The 18,694-nt window shown below is 46.9% G+C and overlaps 1 protein-coding gene across 1 annotated transcript in view; it reads right to left on the minus strand.

Moving 5' to 3' along the window:
- Positions 1–372: 372 nt before the first annotated feature.
- Positions 373–18,694, minus strand: part of Slc6a5 (solute carrier family 6 member 5) — a 48,550-nt gene continuing 30,228 nt past the window's right edge. The window contains exons 10-16 of the mRNA XM_021167225.2: positions 17,248–17,372; positions 13,510–13,622; positions 12,350–12,481; positions 10,652–10,751; positions 7,658–7,758; positions 3,275–3,442; positions 373–528 (exon numbers count right to left, since the gene is read on the minus strand). Coding sequence (XP_021022884.1) covers positions 373–528; positions 3,275–3,442; positions 7,658–7,758; positions 10,652–10,751; positions 12,350–12,481; positions 13,510–13,622; positions 17,248–17,372 — 895 coding nt within the window. The remainder of the gene's footprint in view (positions 529–3,274; positions 3,443–7,657; positions 7,759–10,651; positions 10,752–12,349; positions 12,482–13,509; positions 13,623–17,247; positions 17,373–18,694) is intronic.

Here is an 18,694-nt window from a genome sequence, read left to right on the forward strand (position 1 = left end):
TTCTCCCCGTGCCCTACTCCTTCCAGCAATGAGAAGACACACGCAATTTCTCTACTGCCAAACCAACCACGTACCTGCCAGCATCCACCTGGTCAACCCATCCTGCAGGATGAAGGAAGAAACCTGACCAGGGGGCCAATCCTTCCAGAAACTGATAGCACAGACAACAGACAGACAGCGCTATCAGTGGCCTGTGTGGCTCTCGCTACGGCATGCTACGCTATGTCCTACTTTTCTATGGAACACTCTCATGCACAGCTGTGAACCGAAGTGTGGGGAGAAAGAAGAAAATTGGGAATAAATCTGGGGAAAGTGTGAAGGGGAGGCAGAGAGGAAGCCCGGGAGTAATACCGGACCATCCACACGACTGGACTAGCACTGAGTGCCCAGTTCCAAATCCTTCACGGGCAGCTTGAGTCCCAGGGACGAAGTTCCCAAGGGGTCGATCATATTCTTGTAGCGTTCCCCGCGGTGCTGAGCTAAGAATGGGCCCCAGTCGGGCTGTGGTGAGCATACCAACTTCAGCCTCTGCAAAGAAGGCAGACACCCATAGTTACAATATGAATTCGCCTTCCTCCCCTTGGCACCCCTAGCCATCCCCAAAAGGCTAGGTACCATTGCCTCAGATCCATCACTGAAGCCAAGAGCCCCTCCCCCTCGCCTCACAGTGAGGGAGACGAGCCAGCATTTATTAACCAGGCCAAGAACAGGAAAAGCAAGACTCCGTTTGGTTCTCTTGAAATCATCACCCTGAAAGCAACTTTGTGATTGCTCCATGTTTCCCGTGCATACGATGAGTAGAGGACAAAGGGCCCAGATTTTAATTATATACATCTCCACCCACCAAGTAAAGAGAGCTCGAAAGCTCCTACTTCTGCTCCCAAACAGCAAAAGCCATGGGCTCAATTACATTTGTTCTGGAGTCTCAGTGATGGGTTGCTACATCAAAAATAATTGGATTTTGTTTAGTATATTTTCCAAAAGTATATAAATAGCCAAGAAAAAAAGCCAAACCCAAAAATACACCACCAAGCATGAACAAAGATTTTAATTGTCTGTTGAGTGTGTGTGTGTGTGTGTGTGTTTGCACACACATATATATTTTTATATGTTATATGTATATATTTATATACATATGTGTATATGTACGTATATTTATATACATATATGTGTGTGTATATATATATTTCTGACTCAGGTCAGCAGTGCAGGTTCATGTAGGTAAGCTTAAAAATAATGGAGGTGTCTCTAGCTTCGACTGAAATTATTAATGAAAATAAAATCTGATAGAAACATATAGAGAAAAAAACTTATTTCCGACTGTATAAGAGGGAATAATTATATGTTTATTACCTATTAAGGGGAAATCTGGCTCTTATAGCTGTTAGTTTAATGCCCCTTTAATCACCAGCTTGCAACCTTTGTGTCCCAAATTAACCATAATAAATTTGTACGGCCAACCCCATCAGTCTAGAGAATTTTAGGCTGCAACAGCAGCCGAGGTTACAGCAGGTTCTGATTAGGGAAAGAGATTCCCGTGACCTCTGGTAGGAAGGTGGCTAAGAAGAGTGGTACGCTGGGGGTAGGCTGGGCCAGAACTGCTTTGCACCAGAGAATAATAAACAGAATTCTCTAGGGATGCAAACCAGAATACATCTTCAACATGAAGACTCACTGTCATTCGGGGGTCAGTGGAAACAAAGGCCACCTGCTGACCCACACCAAGTGAACACTTGTGTTGTGTGCTGGCCTCACCCTTGCCCCTGCCCTGTCTCTCCCCACCAGCCTCTTCTTCATGTCAATCTAGCTGCCCAAGAGCAGACCCCACACAGCCATTCTCCACCCCAGTGAACAAGTATTTCTTTGTGTTGGGCTCAGTGCTTCCCAAATCTGAACACGCAACCAAATCACTAGAAGATGAGGCCAAGCTCCATTCCCCTGAGCTACGTGCAGTTGAGAGAACCTGGCTGTCTGCATTTGTGACAAGCTCCCAGGGCGCCTCTAGATCAGACCCCAGGGCTCATGGAGGTCCAGATGCCTTCAGGATGCAGGCAGAGGTCATTCATTCTCAGCCCAGCTGGACAAATGACCATTTCTTTTTCCTTGGAGACAGGATCTCCTATAACCCAGGGTAGTCTAAAGTTCACACAGAGCTAAGGATAGCCTTGAACTCTTGATCTTCCTGCTTCTACTTCCCAAGTGCTAGAATTACAGGTACACTTGAACAAGTGACTTCTCATGAGTAACAAAAGCTGGGTGGCTCCTCAGTGGTGGCAGTCCCATTGTCTCTATGGAAAAGTCCCCTGAGCTCTGATCAGAACTGAGTGGTGTGCTAGTGAGCTTAGCCAGGTACAGTCATCTAGAAAGAGGCAACGGCAACTGAGGAATCGCCTCCGTCAGATGAGCCCGTAGGCAAGTCCGTGGGGGCATTATCTTAATTAATGATTAATGTGGGAGGGCCCAGCCCATGGTGACAGTGCCACCTCTGGGCAGATGGCTTCAATTTACATAAGAAAACAAACTGAGCAAGCCAGGAGGAACAAGCCAGGAAGTAGTCCTCTCCATGATCTCTGCTTCAGCTTCTGTCTCTAGGTTCCTGCCTTGAGCTCCTACCCTGACTTCCTTCCCTCAGGGAAGATTGTGACTGGGCAATATTGAGATGAAATAGGCCCTTTCCTCCCTAAGCTGCTTCTGGTCATGATTTTATTGCAGCAACAGAAAGTTAAATATGACAGTTGGTAAGGGAAAGCAAGTCTCCCCTCACGCTAGCCATGCCCTGGACTGCATAGAACATGTTGAGAGTCATCAAATGTTTAATCAGACATCCTTCACTCAGGAACAAAGGGAGCAGTGGTGACTTTAAGTCTAATGGCAATCAACATTTAGGAGGGAGGAAGCTTGGAGGCAGAGGGACACCAGGAGAGGAGACCCCTGTGTTAAAAAATTAATTCCAAGATGTAGATAGTGGCTGAGGAGGAGGGGATGGGAGCTCTGGGGAAGAGGAGACATTCAGATTGCTCGTCCCAAGGCTGCCACCACTGTGAGGAACAGCACAATAACAGCTCACTCAGCCTGATGATTGGCTGGGCTCCTCCACTACAGGAATAATATATAATTAAAATGAGTTTAATAGAATCAGTGACGACTGGGATGACTTACTCACCCAGTATCCTTCTTGAATATGTTTACCGGATCTTTTGTTTTTAATGCATAGAGCTTTTAGGATCTCTCCCTTGGGAGAGGCTAGCAGGGGGAAAGGAGCCAATAGAATTACCTCAATAAATCTCCCGGGAGCCAGATACATTTTTATCACGAACATTATTGGGATCCAGATAACGGAGCAGGCGAGCATCAGCCATCCAAGCACCATGGACCAGTTAGGGTAGCGGTAAGAGCCGTAGGTCATGGGCTCCCACTGGTAGAAGCTGAAGCAAAGGATAAACTGAGAGAGAAGAGAAAGGTGCCTTAGGGTGATGGTGTGAGTCACTCAGTCATTCAACACGCACGTACGGAACCCGGCCGCATGCTTCGCTCCTCTTGTCTTGTGTACACTCTCATCTCTCTGAAAGGGGGTTTTCCCAGTGAAGGAAGTAAAACCTCAAGATGGCGAAGGTGGAAACACACACTCAGCTACTGCTCCTGTGTTTGTCCTCGAACACGAAGTCAATGGCCACACCAGGAGAACATAGCACAGTGCCTGACCGCTGGGAGTTATGAGGAGACTGACTGCACTATCATTGATAACTAAGCCTTTGTTATAATGGGGGAATGATATGCCAAATTTGTAGATCTAAATCCTTTTCATTGAATCCATTTCGCTTCCTTCTTGCACAAGAAATGGCCAACGTGTAGAGGCTGCCTCTAAAGTTGGCTGTGTGAGATTCAACATGGTCCTTGGTCCCCCACAGGTGACTGATCTAGACGCACAGTCCTATAATAAGCCATGGGGGGAGGGGGAGGAAGAAAGAGGGAGGGGGAAGGGAAGGGAGGGGGAGGGGAGGGGGAGAGGGAGATCACCAGTGACCCCAGAGACCTGAGCTAATGAGCTGCAGGGCCTCTCAGATTCTCAGCTACAAAATGGATTTATTTCACACCATGTATGCAGTGCTGGGATTCTCTGGGAGCAGAAGTCTGTATTTACTCCAGAGACCTTCCTTATTCTTAAAAGGTCATGATTTGGGTTTTGGCCCTTATCTGTGGTCACATCGTACTTCGACCAGCAAGAGCTCTGAGATCCGTCCGAAGGCTTGACTGGGCAGCTGAAGAGGGCCAAGGGAAGGCATAGACTGAAGTCAGAGGCATCTGTATACAGAGCCAGGCTTCTGACAGCTCCAGCCCAGCCTGTGGAGACCATTTCTCAAGACAACATGATTCTGCGTATTCTTCTTGCCTGTGGCAGCATAAGCCTAGAATTATCCACGTACACCCTTTCCCCGGCTCTATGTCTCTCTTCCTACAGTAAGCTGCAGTGTAACAAAATGATCGGAGGGAAATAGCAGGTGGGAGATTTTTGGAGAACTGTGAAGCCCGAGACAAACACAAAACATCCACACCAGTGCCTCAGCACCCAGGCTGCCAGGGCCAGGGACTTCTTTTCAGTGAAATTCATATGGTGATTCAAAGCAATGTAAGCCCAAAGACAAGGCTTCCATGGAAAGCAAGGTCGACATTAGCCTCCCTTTCCAACTTTTGCCCCTGGAGCCATAAGTTTTATTAGCCAATCTATTGGAAGTATGGCCCGATGTCATTATGGCACGCTGCTCTGTTTCATTTACTATATAAATAGCAATGCATCTGCTTATGTGTGTGCCTTCAGTAACGTGATCAGACTGTGCATATGATAATTGCATGAGGATATTTATGGCCCCATAAATCCATGACGGCATGTAGAAAAATGATGGATTTTATCTCAGAGGCCCTGAAGTGATTTAAACCCATAATCTCACCCTGGTCCAGGACCTGGAAGCTATCTCTGCCACGGAGGTAAATGGTAAAATACAAGCAGGGCAGAGACCTTTGACACCCATGTCCACTTCCGCAAATATCACATCAAACTTTTAGGCACAACCCAGTTGCTTGCCATAAATTTCCCTCTGCCAAGTCAGCTTCGATGAGAGCCTGCACTGGGGTGGACTTTGCTTCCGAGTCCTGCCCACCTCTGCCTTTCCCAGCAACCAGTCAGACACAGGAGACACACTGGTTGGAGACATCCCTACCTCCAAACAGCACAGAAAATCTGCTCAAGACAGTCTCAGGGTGTCTCCGCAGCTTCTGACATGTAATCTACCGAATCACAGCAAAACTGAGAACTTCCCCAAGAATGAAATAAAAAATAATGAAATAGAATTCCTTCTCCCTGAGTCTGAAGACTTGACTTCTAACCCAAACAGGCCATGCTGTTCCTAGACTGTCAGAATGCAAAGGGCGAGCTTAAAGGCCACCCTAACTCGCAGACAATGTCTTAGCTCTACAGCCTTGTGGCCTAGAGCAAGTCCCTTACCCTCTCTGGGCCTCAATGAACACATCTGTAAAATGGGGAGATGGCATGGGTGTAAACGATAAGGCCGATAAAGGGCCTGCCTTGAAACACACACAGCAGCAGGCAGATGGCCGTGTGATGCCTCTCCACAGATTAAGGCAAAATTCTGACACTCTTCTGGGATGAAAGGAAAAGGAGGACAGAATATAGAACATATTGTAAAGCTGACTCTGCTGTTAATAAACTACAAGGAATGACAATGAGGGAAGTCAGGGGTCAACAGGGACAGGATTTGCTAACACAGCATATTCAGGCAACAGGCAACAACATCATCTTCACACCCATAAGCTAAGCCGGCTCAGACACACTTCATTCATGAGCACCTGCCTTTAATATTTTTCAGGTCTCATGCCCCAACTCCAGCAGGGCTTTTCACACTACCAATATAGATGTGGGTAAGTTCTTGGTGTCCACACAGAAGACGAAGATTGTGGAATGGATTTTCTGTCTAAACCTCTAGCTTTTCAGAAAGATATGGTTTGATTAGAACATACTCTCAGCAGACGAGGGAGGGGGGAAAGGCAAGCAAATGAAGAAAAAATATATTTCCATTGCATCTGCTTTTATTCATTCTGCATCTTAAAAGAAGCTGGTGTCTGGTGTTGCAAAGCGGGTTCTCTAGCTGGTTTCTAGTGCCACCTACTGGGATAAATAAAAATTACAGGCAACTTCCTCCAGGCTTCCTCAAAAAGGAATCCTCCTAAGTCAGAAAAAGACAAAAAGCAAGCAGAGGAGGGGGAAGACAAAATCTCTGCAGATTTGCTTGGGGAAAAAAGTGAAGCCACGCTGATAGCTTCTGGCACAATAAGGAGGGTTACAGATGTGAGTTTAAGTCTGTATAGACTACAGGCATATCTGTGGCTCTGTTCATTAGGAAAGGGAATGTCAGATGATCTCAAAACACCTTCCCCACACTTGAAGGTGACAACATGGCTCTCAAAAGCTATAAAAACAGCAGTAAATGCCTGATTAAAGCTACATTAATTGTAGAGTAGGAATATTGAGAATGGTTAGGAACCAGAACATGTGGGTTCAAATTCAGACTATTACAAACTATTGTACATTCAATGCTAGTTCAGTCACATAACTCCAGGCTTCAGGTTCCCCGTGATACTTAGTTTTAATTGTTCCCTTGACACCACCTAGAATCGCTTAGAAAGGAGTCTCAATGAAGAATTGCCTAGATCAGGTTGGCCTGTGGGGTTTGTCTTGCTTATGTTAGTTGATGTGAGAAGATGTAGTCCACTGTAGGCAGCTTCATTCCCTAGGCAGAGGGATCTCATATTACAGAAATCAGGGGCTGGAGAAATAGCCCTCTCAAAGTGTTAAGAGCATGTGCTGCTCTTATAGAGGATTGGAATTTGGCTCACAGCTCACAGCCACCTGAACTCCAGCTCCAGGGGATCCAATGCGACTTCTGGACTCTTCAGGCTCCCACATGCACCTGCACATACATGCGCACAGACACACACAGACACACGTGTAAGGAAATAGTAGAAGAGATCCTTTTCTGAAAAGTGGAAAGCTAGCTGGGCATGAACAACCATGGGTGCAATCATTTCTCTCTGCCTTTGACTGAATGTACCCAGCTGCTTCAAGCTCCTGATACTATGGCTTCCCTACTATGATGAACTACAACCTGGAACTGTAAGTGGAAATAAACCCTTTTGTCCCCTGAGCTGTTTTTGTTAGGTTATCTTATCATGGCAACTGAAAAGGAAAGAGGACATTCCCCTTCTGCAAGACAAAGATCACTACACCAGCCTGGCAGGACTGCTGAGAAAGAGCTCTAGACACCAGTCACCCAGAACAAAATCTGAACCATGGTAAATGTGTGGCCTACATGGCTGTTGACTTCTATCTGCTAGCACAAGAGGCAGACGGATGTAATGTGTGTGCTCTACACAGATGTGCTTGGTCAATCCTAGCTCCATCCCTGACCAGCCAGATACCTGAAGTTCATTCGCTTCACCTTTCTGGCCTACAGTACACTCACCTGGAAGACAGGGCCAATCCCCATCCCACCAGCTCCCCAGCCTCAGCAGGAGGCACACATGTGTTCAAAGGTAAAGCACTGACATGCAGGAGAGGCTGTGAGAGAAAGCGGTCAGCCCTTACGGTTAAAATGGTCGGTGTGACGAATGCCCAGCACACTTTCCAGAAAATGTTGGGCTTGAATCCAATCATCATCTCGATGTCTTCACAGAATCTCTGCAAGCCTGCAGAGAGACAGCAGAGGCCGTGTGTGAGGTACAGTGGGCAGGGGGAGCGGGGGAGCCCCTCACTCAACAACCTTGGCTAAGGAAGAACCCAACTTAGGTCACCATAACCCCTGTTTCCCTGAGACAGGAAACCATCAGACAGATAACTCACTGCCAGGAATACTGAGGCTAACTGAATGTTGAAATAGACACTAAACACTCTCTGCAGGGAGGTTCACAGCTGCCATGGCAACATCTCCGGAGCTTAGTTTCAGGTCCCTTGGCAGTGGCATGTGCATGGGCTTGGTCTGCTTGATGACAAGTCTAACAGAGGAAAAGATTTCGGTAAACCAAGAGACCATATTATAAAAGGCTCAGCACTTAGCAAGTCTCTGTGGCCTGGCGTGGTGCCTCTCACCCTCTGGAGAGCATTTCCATTGCATCCACCTTGCTCTGCCTAGAGTCTGGTGACGGCTACAGGTGAAAAGCAATGTAAATCCCAAGTGGCCAGCACTCACTTAAGCTGGAACTGAATGACCGTTGTCTTTCTGGCTGCTTTGAAACTTCAGTAACGTAAAATGTAAAGGAGACAGTTCTTCATCCATAGCGCCACCCTCCTGGCAACCTCTTAGTTTAGGAAGGCACTGGAGTGCTGCTTCGAAGGCAAGGCACTGATATCAGAAGTGGAACCCATCAGAAACGGGGGTTCAATATGCAAACGGGACCTGATAGCTTCCTGAGTACAGGTCACCACATTGCAGTGATCTCCAGACTTCCTAATGCTGCCACCCTTTAATACAGTGGCCTGTGTTGTGGTAACCACCCCCCAGCTATAAAATTATTTCATCACTACTTGATAACTCTGACTTTGCTACTGTTATAAATTGTAATGTAAATATCTGTGTGTTCTGATGGTCTCAGGCAACTCCTGTGAAAGGCTCAATCCCCGTAAGGAGTCGCAGCCCACAGGTTGAGGACCACTTGCTGTATTGGGGGATGTCTAAAAACTCATCCTGGTGTATCCAAGATGTGTTCCTCACAGAGGAGGCCCTGATATACTGATGACCAAACCACAAGTTCATATGACCATCACGGAAAACCTAGAGAGTTCTCAAAAAAATAAATAAATAAAAATAGAGGTTAACGGAGTACCAGGAAAATTAGCATAGCCCAGTGACGGAAGTACTTGGGGTTTACTCATTCCTTCACAGCCAGATTTGCTTAAGGTTTGGGAGAGACGATTTAACTTCTAAAATTAGGCATATTAAAAGATGCCTGGTTTAATTGTTTTCAAGCCTTGCTGAATAGGCCTGTTATACCAGAAAGGGCTTTGGGAATGTGCCTTTTGTGGCAATTAGCAGTTAGGAACTGGGTAAAGGGAGCAAGTCTATGCTCATGGGCATGGCTGCGGGCAAGCTATAAGTGAAGCCCCCTGATTTTTGCAGCAATCAAACTCTTCCCGAAATGGGGAGATGGTCTCGAGTCTTATAAAAATTCCCCTTCAACTCTCATCTGGACGTAATTGCAAGACTGGAGAGATGGCTCTGTGGTGAAGAGCACATACAGCTTTTGTAAAGATGCAGAGTTTGATCTCCAGGGGATCTGATGCCCTCTCTGACCTCCATGCCCATAACACTGGTGCACATAGCCATACTCAGACACACATATACTGCACACGAGATTTTGTTTGTTTTGTTTTGTTTTGTTTTGTTCTGTTCTGTTTGCTTTTTGAGACAGGGTTTCTCTGTGTACTCCTCTGACTATCCTGGAACTTTGTAGACCAGGCTGGCTACCAACCTCTGCCTCCCCAGTGCTAGGTTTAAAGGCAGGTGCTCAGTAATTTTTTTAATTAATAATTGTAGCCTCTTCCTGTTTCTAGGGTGAGTACATTTTACATGAAAGATTTTCATTTTCTATCCTGATTTTCTGCTCTATTTTATTTCTTTTTTATTTTAATGCAATTTCCAGGAAATCCAATAACTTTTGCATACCTACCAGTATGAGACCAACAATCAAGACACTCTTCACAGGGCACACAGAAATTGGGGAGTGTGTTGTCCCCCTTTTGAAGATCAGAGCTCTGAAAATACTTCTAGCCTCCCCACATGATGATCTGGGGGCACCTCTATTCCAAGCAATTCATTTCACTTATTTTTCCCTTAGAACAAAGTTGCTATCTCTTCAGCGACTACAATACTTTTAGATCATTGAACCCTGGAAGTTTTATTTCCCTAATAGTTGCTATGTGGCCTTATCCAATGACCATTCTAAGATGTCTAATCACAAAGGAGTCAGCAGTACCTGAGCCAAACTGGACAGACTAACCAGGAGGCCCCTGGTGTGACCTCCAGGACACATACTTGTGCACAAAGGGTGGAGATGGCTGCCATCCTTTATCCTTGAGAATAGCTCTAGTGGATGGGTTGCGTGTTGCTATGGTGATGGCAGAACTAGTAAACCATTAGGGAACTGAAAGTTTCTTTGCTGGGAAAATCTGGGACTTAGATACTGTATGGCAAGTTCCCCCCAGGTGCTTATCAAGATTGGAAGGCTCTATGATCAAGTGGCCTTTGGTATCCTGGGGCTGTGGGGAGCCACCCTTCACCTCAAGCACATGGGCAATGATACTGACAACACGGAGAATAATCCCACACCAGCAAAGAAGCCCACTGGCCACAGGCATTAACTGTGCCAGCCCATACCCAAAACCAGGTCCTATGATCTTCTGGTACACACTGCTAAGATTCACAGTCAGGCACCTTTGGTTTCTCATTCAATTTCCCCACAGTGAATATGAGGCAAGCTCAGAAATAGAGGCATTGAAACCCTTTAAATATGGGGTCCATACTTGTCAGCAAGACCTGCCATACACTCTGGCCCTCCCATGGCAACAGGCAGAGTGTCCCCTTACCATACACATAGGAGATGCCAACAAGCTCAAATATGGCAATGATGACAAGGGCATAGGAGGCAGCATAGGTGTCCACAAGCTGAAACATGTAGATTCCACCCTAGCAGGAGAGAGAAAACAGCCACCATCAAATAGGACCCCGTGGCCCAGCTCCATCTTCCCACCTATAATAGCCCCTCTTCTCCCTCCTGAGGACCAGCAGGTTCAGAGTCCTCTCTGGTCCACAGCAGAGACCTATACCTGGACAAGGCGTGTAAACTGGAGACTTGTCCAGCTTAACAGAGGCATCCCTCAATGACCTCTGAGGGAATCTATAAAGCACAAAAAGCAGGCTAAATATCTTATTTTTTCCCAAGGCAAAGGTCACCCTCTGAGGGAGCTGTGAGAGCATCCTCCTGGCTTCATATTTGCTGCGAGCTGTCAATGACCACTTCTACCCATGTAGATGCACTTGACTGACTCTCATATGACCTTTAGCTATGGTTGTATTTACTTTAGCATCACCTGAACAAGAGCCTCATTGAGGAATTCTCCTGACTGCCTTCATTCACTTGGGAAGACCCACTCTGAATGCAGTTGGCACCCTCGGGAAGGGCCCAGATGTAAAAGATCACAGAAGAAGGAAGAGTGCTGGATCTTTCTCAGCCTGGCTTTCCCTCTCAGCTCAGAGTTAATTTACTTTGTTGACACTGACTCCTCTACTGATATCCCAAGCAGCCTTTCCAGGCTCCCAAGGCAAACCCAGCTCTCCAGGAACCCTTCAGGCTTCAGCAGCAGACTGAGACTGCTTGGGGCACCAAGCCTCATGGACTAAGTAACTATTGGTTTCTCAGCCACTCAGATATGAGACAGTTGTTCTGGATGTGGTGTAGGCTGATCCCTACCAGTTCTGTCTCTCTAGAGAGCTCTGACTAATACACTGGGCTTTCGTCAAACCTCTCTCTGTGTCTCTCTCCTTTTCTCTTTCTCTGTGTCTCTCTGTGTCTCTCTGTCTCTCTCTCTCTGTCTCTCTCTCTCTCTCTCTCTCTCTCTCTCTCTCTCTCTCTCTCTCTCTCTCTCTCTGTGCCTTGCTCTGAAATCTCCCTACAACAGATGAGGCTTGGAGGCCATCTCATTCCTCCACCACTTTATAAATACAAGAACTAAGGCCCAGAGAAGTGGATGGTGACAGCAAACACCCTAAGCGTATGCCCTAAGTGTCACCATGTAATTTGCCAACACACTCGAGACTAGGAAAAACCTCAAGTGACTTTCTTGGAAATTTGGCTGGTGGATAAATCTGGACGTTCCTGGTCTCTGTTTTCTTTAAGTAGGACACACCTGTCTTATTGGCTCAAGAAGACTACATCTCAATTATGAAGATACTAGGGGCCTTGCTGGGAGCCAAGATGACATATTTCCACGTGTGGTCAGAATCATCATTGAGCTCGTGCCATCTATGGGAATGACAGGGATTTGGCTCTGGTTGAGAGGTCTGCGAAATGCGAATACAGGGATGGACAGCCATCACAGGTCCTCCACCTGCGCCACAAGGAGCTCATGACTGCAGGCTCTCAGCTGTGTGGTGGCAGACAGCCATTATACGTCTCGCACCTGACCCCCCATCACCTGTGCAGGGTAGGCTCTTACCCAAGAGTGATTGTTGGACAGTCAGTATACATGCCCCACCACATCTGGTCATGCAAAGAGGACTCTCACCTGTGTGATCATAGGGAAACCCATAATGAAGAAGCAGATGCAGCAACCCAGGGTGAACACAGGCTTGTGTGTGCGCAGGTACTTGGGAAACTCATCCGAGATGGAGGTCACGATGGTCTCAATGGTGGCAAACTAAAAGAGTACCGGGACAAAAGCATTTGAGCTCAACTATCTCCCCCAAAAAAGCCCTCTCCAAAGTGTGTCACTAGGGAAATCTGTGCTTGGGCTCTGTCTGGTTTTTAGAGCGCCATTCCATTGATGGGTCTAAATAGCCTTACTGGATGCCAACACACAAAGTGGGGAGAACTCAAGCAGTGTATGAGCTCCAGAAACTCTACCCCAAAGCCCGAAGGAATCATTCACAATCATCCATCAGGAGATCTTAGCTTCGTTTTGTATTCATGAGACGTAAATTCCTCTCCTCTAGTTATCTGCCGTTTGATCTCCTACTTGAGGGAGAGCCCACTTTGCACCCAATGACTAAACTCTGAGCACCTGTCGGCATGATTTGTAGTAGGTGCAGCCTCAAAGCAATTCTCCTAAAATTGACTTCATATTATCATCCCTTATGCTGCCCTACAGAGTTCATGTTGGCAAGATGATGCCAAGGAAGGAGGATGCAGGCTAAAACTTGGAGTGGAGAACAGAAAGAGGGAATGGAAGAGAGAAGAGAGTCCCTTCTCACCATCACATGACCACCAAAAAGGTGAGGTTAAATTGGCTGCGGTGTTTCGCTCACATATCCCAGCATTCAGGAAGCTGAGGGAGGAGGCTAAAGAGTTCAAGGCCAACCTGAGATACGGATTAAACAGAGAGAGAGAGAGAGAGACAGAGACAGAGAGAGACAGAGACAGAGACAGACAGAGGCAGAGAGACAGAGACAGAGACAGAGAGACAGAGACAGAGAGACAGAGAGAGACAGAGAGAAACAGAGACAGAGACAGAGAGAGACAGAGACAGAGGCAGAGAGACAGAGACAGAGAGATAGAGAGGAGACTTACTGTGACTCTAGACAGGTCCGTCACCATCCAGACATTACTCAAGAGACGCCTCAATGTAACCCATAAGCCTAAGCTTTTTCTGCAGACTAGACCTGGGATCATGGAAAGTAGAGTCTTTGAAGGGTTTGAGGAGAAGGGATGGGAGAGACAGGGACTCACCATGGTGTCAAGTCCAAGCGTGAGAAGCATCAGAAAAAAGATGATGGCCCAGAATGGAGAGAGAGGCAGCCTGGTTAAGGCCTCGGGGTAAACCACAAATGCAATGCCAGGCCCTGGAAAAAGCAAGAGAGATGGCGTCAGGGAGGCCCAGCTCGAAGCCCCTCTACCCACAGCCTTCCCTCCACTGAGATTCTGAACGATTTCACAGGCCATAGGTTCACTCCACTGTCTGTTACTTATGTTCATCTCTGCTCATTAGACCAGGCTACCTCCCATGCAAATACTAAGAAACTACCTGCTTTTATTTGAATGGAGGCAAAGAGAATTATTACCTTCTGGTAGAATTGTTGATATTGAGCCCTGAGGGGTACCTGGCAGTGTCTGAAGGCAGTTTTGTTTCTCACAAATGGGATGAAGTGGGATAATTTGATGATCCATTCTTTCAACTTGACAGGATCTAAAGTCACCTAGGGAACGATCCTCTGGGCATGTCTGTGAAGGAGTCTCTATGTTGGGCTAACCGGCATGGTTAGCACCATCCGTGAGCCAGGGCCCCAGGCTGAATAAGGAGAATGTGAGCTAAGCACAGGTGTATCTTCTCTCTCTCTCTCTCTCTCTCTCTCTCTCTCTCTCTCTCTCTCTCTCTCTCTCTCTCTCTCTCTCTCTCTCTCTTTCCTGACTGCAGAGGAAATGTGACCATATATGTAGCAGCAAGTACCAGTCCTCATACCTTCCCCATGGTGAGAAATGCATCCCCTCAAACTGATTGCCAGATAAACCCTCCCTCCTTGATTTTGTTGATTTTGTCAGCATTTTATCACAGCAAGAAGAAAAGAAGCTCATACAGAAATCTGCTTAAATTAGAAAGCAGAGACACACATCCCAGGCAGGGGAGCAATGGCTTCTAAGAGTACCATATACTGTGGGGGCTAGGGGAGGCTGTGCCTGAGCCCTTTCAGCATGCAGGTGCCCAGCATCCAGAAGAGGGCATCAGCTCCCCTGGGACTTGGTTACAGGCAGTTGTGAGCTACCTGGCATAGGTACTAGGAATTGAACTCTGATCTTCCGAAAGAACAGCAAGTGTTCTTAACTGCTGTGCCATTTCTCCAGCCAACATAACAGCACATTTTTGAAACTGGAGTTGCACAAGGCCTCGGGGTGCTTAAAATATAGAACCTCGAAGATACCCGCTGTCCTATACATTTATTGAAAAGACTGTAGAGTCAGTCTCCAAGGGCTCCTTGTGTGAAGCAGAAAAGAAAAGTCGGTATTAAACAACAGTTGAAACACAGACCCAGAAAGCCATCCTGGGAGGCTGACACATAGGCTCTGGGACGGTCACCACCAGAGGACTTAACTGTGGTGCGTGAAGACCATTCCACCCTTTGGGTGTTACTGCTTTGAAGGAGGGTCGATAATTCTGACAGACACACCTCCTTGAGAAGAGTGTGGTCACGGCAACCAGTTGGCCTCATTATGATGCTGTTTCTGACTAGCCATCAGAGCACAGTGTTTGGACCAGCAGCTGTCTTGAGTACAAATATGCTGGATACTGCTCAGCTAGGCTGGGGTGCAGCTGACCCCACACATCCCTTTGCACACATTCTGCGGAGCCTTCTTGGGACAGGGGGAAATAGACTTAAGAAGAACAGATAGAATGTGTGTGAACTACCCCCATGACATCTCACCAACATGGCTGCCTCAGCATGAGCTGAGTAAGGGCAACGATGGACATGCCAAAGAGGATGGGGAAAATCATGAGGCTTCAACCCTACACAAAAAACTGAGAGTGGAAGAAACAGTCTTCCCCAGGGAAGACCGTACCAACTGGTTATCCAATACCAAAGGGTCTGACCTGAAAACACCCATACAAGTAACATCATACAGCTTATTTTTAGGAATATATTTGTATATGCATGCAATAGCCATTGGTGGAAAGAGGCTATACATTTGAAAGAGAGCAAGGAAGGCTACCTGGGAGGAAAGGGAAGGGGAAACGTATATATAATCTCAAAAATAAGAGAGACAATAAAATGTATAATATATAAAATTTTTCAAAGAATTTTCCAAGACCCACAAGGGGTCTTGGAAGAGGTCCTAAGACTCAGGGACCCTCCTGGACACTGAGCCCCACTGTTCTCATGCCTGAGTTAGATGTGATTTTCTTCCTGTAAAATGGAGGGAGTTAACAGCTATGGAAAGGGGGAATTTCAGAGGAACATGCTGGAAATTTCTACTGCTTTGCATATGGAAGATAGACAGATTTAACCTGGGTGTTAATGGCACCTGTCCTCTCCTGGTCTCACTGGGACAGGAGACAGCTCAGGGCAGCTAGCCTAAGTGGCCTGTGTCCCCTCCCCCCCCCCCCACTCCAAATACTATTTTTTATCAGTTCATCCCCTAGTTCCCAACAGGATAGGTTTGGTGGTTATTTTGTTTTAGAAACCAAAATGCCTCAGATGTTCTAGAAAGTGGGGCAGAAACTATCAGCCTCAATGACTCTGCTAAAAGAAATTGAGGTTACAGAACAGCTAGGGGTAGCTCTGTGCCTGAGGATAAGGCCTTTGAAGCATCTCCTGCCTCAAAGAGAGTAGGGAAATTCTCAGCCAGGAAAAGCACTGCACAGCCCACTGATACGGAACCAACACCTCTGGGGGCTCACACTCTCTCCAGGGAGAGATCATGATACCCTTGGGATACGCTGGAGCCTTAACTCTTTGAGACTGTATTAGCACGAGTGGAAGCAGTGATTAATTATGCCCAGCGAACAGGAAGAGACTGGGCCATCCCTCCAAAAAGGTGACCTTCTGGAACGTGGCTCTGCTGTGTGCCGACTCTGAAAACCATGGGGAGCCACTTGAAGGACAACTACTAGACAAGCCTCCCACCACTGGTGGGGCTGGGGCTCAGGGCCACGCCTCTCTGCACCCACCCATCACAGTTCCCACACACTGAAGCTCATATGCCTGGTCAGTCTGGCCAGAATAGTCAGCAATCTCCACAATGAAGCCCCCCCCAGGGGGCCACAAACCTGCAATACTCTAATCCTCTGTAGAACTAGGCAGAGTGGAAATAGGTTAATAAAACTCGCAAATGCTCCCTCTGCAAATGCTGTCCTGGAAATATACTTTGAATGTATTCAAAGGAAGGCTCCTTACAAACTCGGAGAGCACTATGCAGATGTTAGCATCATTTGGGTGCAGCGTAAACATTTATCCCACACTCCCACCTCCACCACCCATTCAACCTTGTCACTCGGCTGGGGAGAAAACTGCAGGGAGGCAATGCTAACTAAGCAGAAAAAGCCGTGAGAACATACTTGACCCAACAATTAGGAAAGTGCTTCGTAAGGACAAGGCTCCCTGAAGTCCAGTTGGAGCTCATTAAGCACCAGCCCTCAACTTCTACAGCAGAGAGCGGGCAGCTGCAGGGCTGTGGGCTGCCTAATGACTCCCCTGCTCATGCCAAACTGATACAACAGACACAACCCCGACCCAGACAGGCTGGAGCGACTTTAAGAGAGCAAGGAAGAGGAAGAGGGAACAGGCTGAAAATGATCTGTCTTAGGCTGGCTCTAGCTCTTTGATGAGCTTCCCAATGGAGCCTGTCTTGCTCACTCTGTCAAGACACTTGAGCACCCCACCTCCATCTATCTAAGTTCTGGATAGAACAAATCAGAAGCTTGTGAGGTAAGCCAGGAACCTGCCCTGGGACAGCAGGGTGACAACTGCCCTGTACCTTGGTCGGCCACATTCTCAATGTTGACTTTGCGCTCGTTAGCCATGAAGCCGATGACAGAGAAGATGACAAACCCAGCAAAGATGCTAGTGGCACTGTTGGTGCAGGTTACAATTAACGTATCCCTGGAAGGAAGAAACCAGAGTTTGAGGTTAGGTGAGCTCTGTGAGGAGGAAGGGACAGAGAAGGTCAAGTGTGTGTCATGTATTTATGTGCCCACGTGCATGCAGGACCATCTATGGACACGTTGTCTACATACACATACATCCAAGGAAAGAAGCAAGCAGTCCCGAGCACAGATGCCCTTCTGTCAATCCAAAATGCCTCAAAAGACTCAAATCTATTTTCCTAAAGCAGTGTAATTTCTAACTGTAATCTAAACACTCATTCTTATTTCCACAGATAAGCACATAGCTCTCACCCCTCATCAAAGAGTTGTCTTTTTTCAACAAATGGAGACCATCTGAGAAAGCAGAGAATGGCTGGCTTTAGGGTGCTGGTCTCCAATTCCCCAACTGATACATCTACAACACAACCTTTACTCCCAAGGCTTCAAGACTGTCACAGAAGAGGGGGCAGAAAGCTTGTCAGAGTTAGAGGACCAGCTCTTCTAGCAATGTTTTCTAGCAACAAAAAGACACAAAGTGAAGGAAGGTGGGGAGGAGGAGGTAGGCTTGGGAGGAGGGGTGAAATACAAGTGATTGAAATACATTATATAACACTCTCATAGAATCAATAAAGATATTTATATATTAGTCTATGTCATAACATTATAATAGCCTCACCTGGAACCTCGGGGGAAACTCTAGTTTCTTGTCCTTAGGACAGGGTCACAACTAATTCACAGTGGCTAAATGTTCACGTCTTCCCCCAAATTAGTATGATGAAGCTCAATCCCCAGTGTGGTCATATTACAAGGCAGGGCCTTGGAAGAATGGTTTCATCCAGTGACTAAGACGATGCCCTCATGAAAGAGGCTGTGAGGTGTGTGCTGCTCTGAAGCCTACTCATATGGAGCAGCAAGGGACCAACTAGAACTTGGAGAGAGACCTCATCAGACACTGAATCTCCTAGCACCTTGATCTTGGACTTCCAAAATATGAGCAATAAACTTCTGTTGTTAATAAATTACCCAATGTAAAGTATTCTTGCAATAATAGGCCAAAAATGACTATAATATCAAGATAGAAGATAATCCAGCCATCACAGTAACAAAGGAGAGTTCTGAGACTCGGTATGAGGAGCCCACTAGGAGGAATAGAAGGCAGTGGGACATTGAAGTGACATCAGAATTATGATGGCAGCCTGGGGCTAGGGCTCAAAGGGCTGAAAAGAGCAAGAGAAGCAATGGAGACAGGCATCACTACCTTTGTCCTAAAACAGCGGTTCTCAGCCTGTAGGTCATGACCCCCTTGGCAAAACTCTATCTCCCAAAATATTTCCATTA

Source organism: Mus caroli, unplaced genomic scaffold (genome assembly GCF_978045245.1).
Source record: "Mus caroli unplaced genomic scaffold, Mus_caroli_1 scaffold_8, whole genome shotgun sequence".
Taxonomy (NCBI): domain Eukaryota; kingdom Metazoa; phylum Chordata; class Mammalia; order Rodentia; family Muridae; genus Mus; species Mus caroli.